This window comes from Mycetomoellerius zeteki, unplaced genomic scaffold (genome assembly GCF_001594055.1).
Source record: "Mycetomoellerius zeteki isolate Tzet28-1 unplaced genomic scaffold, Tzet1.0 scaffold47, whole genome shotgun sequence".
NCBI classification, from domain to species: Eukaryota; Metazoa; Arthropoda; class Insecta; order Hymenoptera; family Formicidae; genus Mycetomoellerius; species Mycetomoellerius zeteki.
The window spans coordinates 1-1,398 of NW_017257468.1; the positions used below are offsets into that span (position 1 = coordinate 1).

Below are 1,398 nucleotides of genomic sequence, written 5' to 3' on the forward strand. Positions count from 1 at the left end.
AGGTTTTTTTCCAGAATTAATATTTTATAAGTTTTCGAACAAAATTTTATTTCTACTCCTTAAATATTTAATTTTATCTAATTTTAATCTAATTTGTATATTTAATGTGGACGTTTTTCACATGGTACACCTATCTACATTTTACCTCTAATTCTCCGCCAGCCACCTTCTTCTTCTTGCAACACTTTCCCCTCTTTCTCTAGCTTGCGAAGATGATGTCCCACAGTAAATGCTGCAGCTAGCCACAATTTCTCTGGGGTATCCTGTGCAAAATATTTTTAATTTTAATTAATTCCTTTAGAAAAACTACGTACATATAAGTAATTAATTTATTGCATCATTTACCTTGTATATCAGCTTAACAATGTCCATCTCCGTCATCGATTTATCATTTCCCTGTTGTTGCAGCATCTGTAAAATATTCTCCTCCCTCTGCTGTCTGTGCTTAATGTAATACTGTATATGTGGCAGAGGATCGTTAAGAACTGGCCCGTGACCTGGATAAATTATCTTGGGCCGCAACTCTAGAATTTTATTTAGCGACAACATGTAATCGTGAAGATCTTCGAAGACTGTCGTACTTTCCCCGAGGATGCAATCGCCGCTGAACAAAATATTCTCGTCCTGCAGCAACAGACATGCATGATCGCTGGTGTGCCCTGGCGTGTATTTTATTTGAAGCTTCGCTCCTTCGACCTCCACAACTTGATCATTCTTCAGAGGTTTCCATTGAATTGATTTCTCATCATCCGAGCTGTTCGTATCATTCGGCGATCGTGGCAATTTCCACACAATTGGCTGCTTTTCCGTGGGAAACAATCTCCTTAGCAAGTTTCGCACGGGCTCCACTCCTCCAATGTGATCGTGATGCCAATGTGTGACCACCAAATGCTCAATAGTCGCATTCTCTTCGTTTAATACACTGTCCAAGAGTTTTATATAATCACCGGCTGTCTTTGCTTCTCCAGAATCAACTAGCACACGTCTGCAATAACAAATCGTCGAAAAAAATTATTTGCATTCATTCGAGGAACAGTGCATTCAGTTTTTAAAATTATCTCAAATTATTTTAAATTATACATTATATACATTATATAATAATTTATTGTAAATTATTATAATATATAGATATAATATATAATTTAAAATAAAGATAATTTAAAATGTATAACAATTTACCAATAAATTATTACAAATGAATGAAAATAATTCAAATGAAAAACGATCGGCATGAGACAAAGCGAACAAAAACAAATAACAAGGTTAAATCATTTGTTTATTATTATTACAGACGTTTTTTTAATAAATAGTAATAAAATAAAGAAATCATTTATGTTTATTATGGCATCACATATGTGATAACAATAACAATATAACAACAATAACAGTGTATTTCGA

The 1,398-nt window shown here is 33.5% G+C and overlaps 1 protein-coding gene across 1 annotated transcript; it reads right to left on the reverse strand.

The window, feature by feature from the left end:
• Nucleotides 1-112: 112 nt before the first annotated feature.
• On the reverse strand, nucleotides 113-993 carry LOC108727087 (endoribonuclease LACTB2; the record flags this gene model as incomplete). Its single annotated transcript, XM_018455008.1, has 2 exons — nucleotides 113-263; nucleotides 346-993. Coding segments are annotated over 2 exons (777 nt in total), but the record flags the coding sequence as incomplete, so codon positions are not given.
• Nucleotides 994-1,398: the final 405 nt, after the last annotated feature.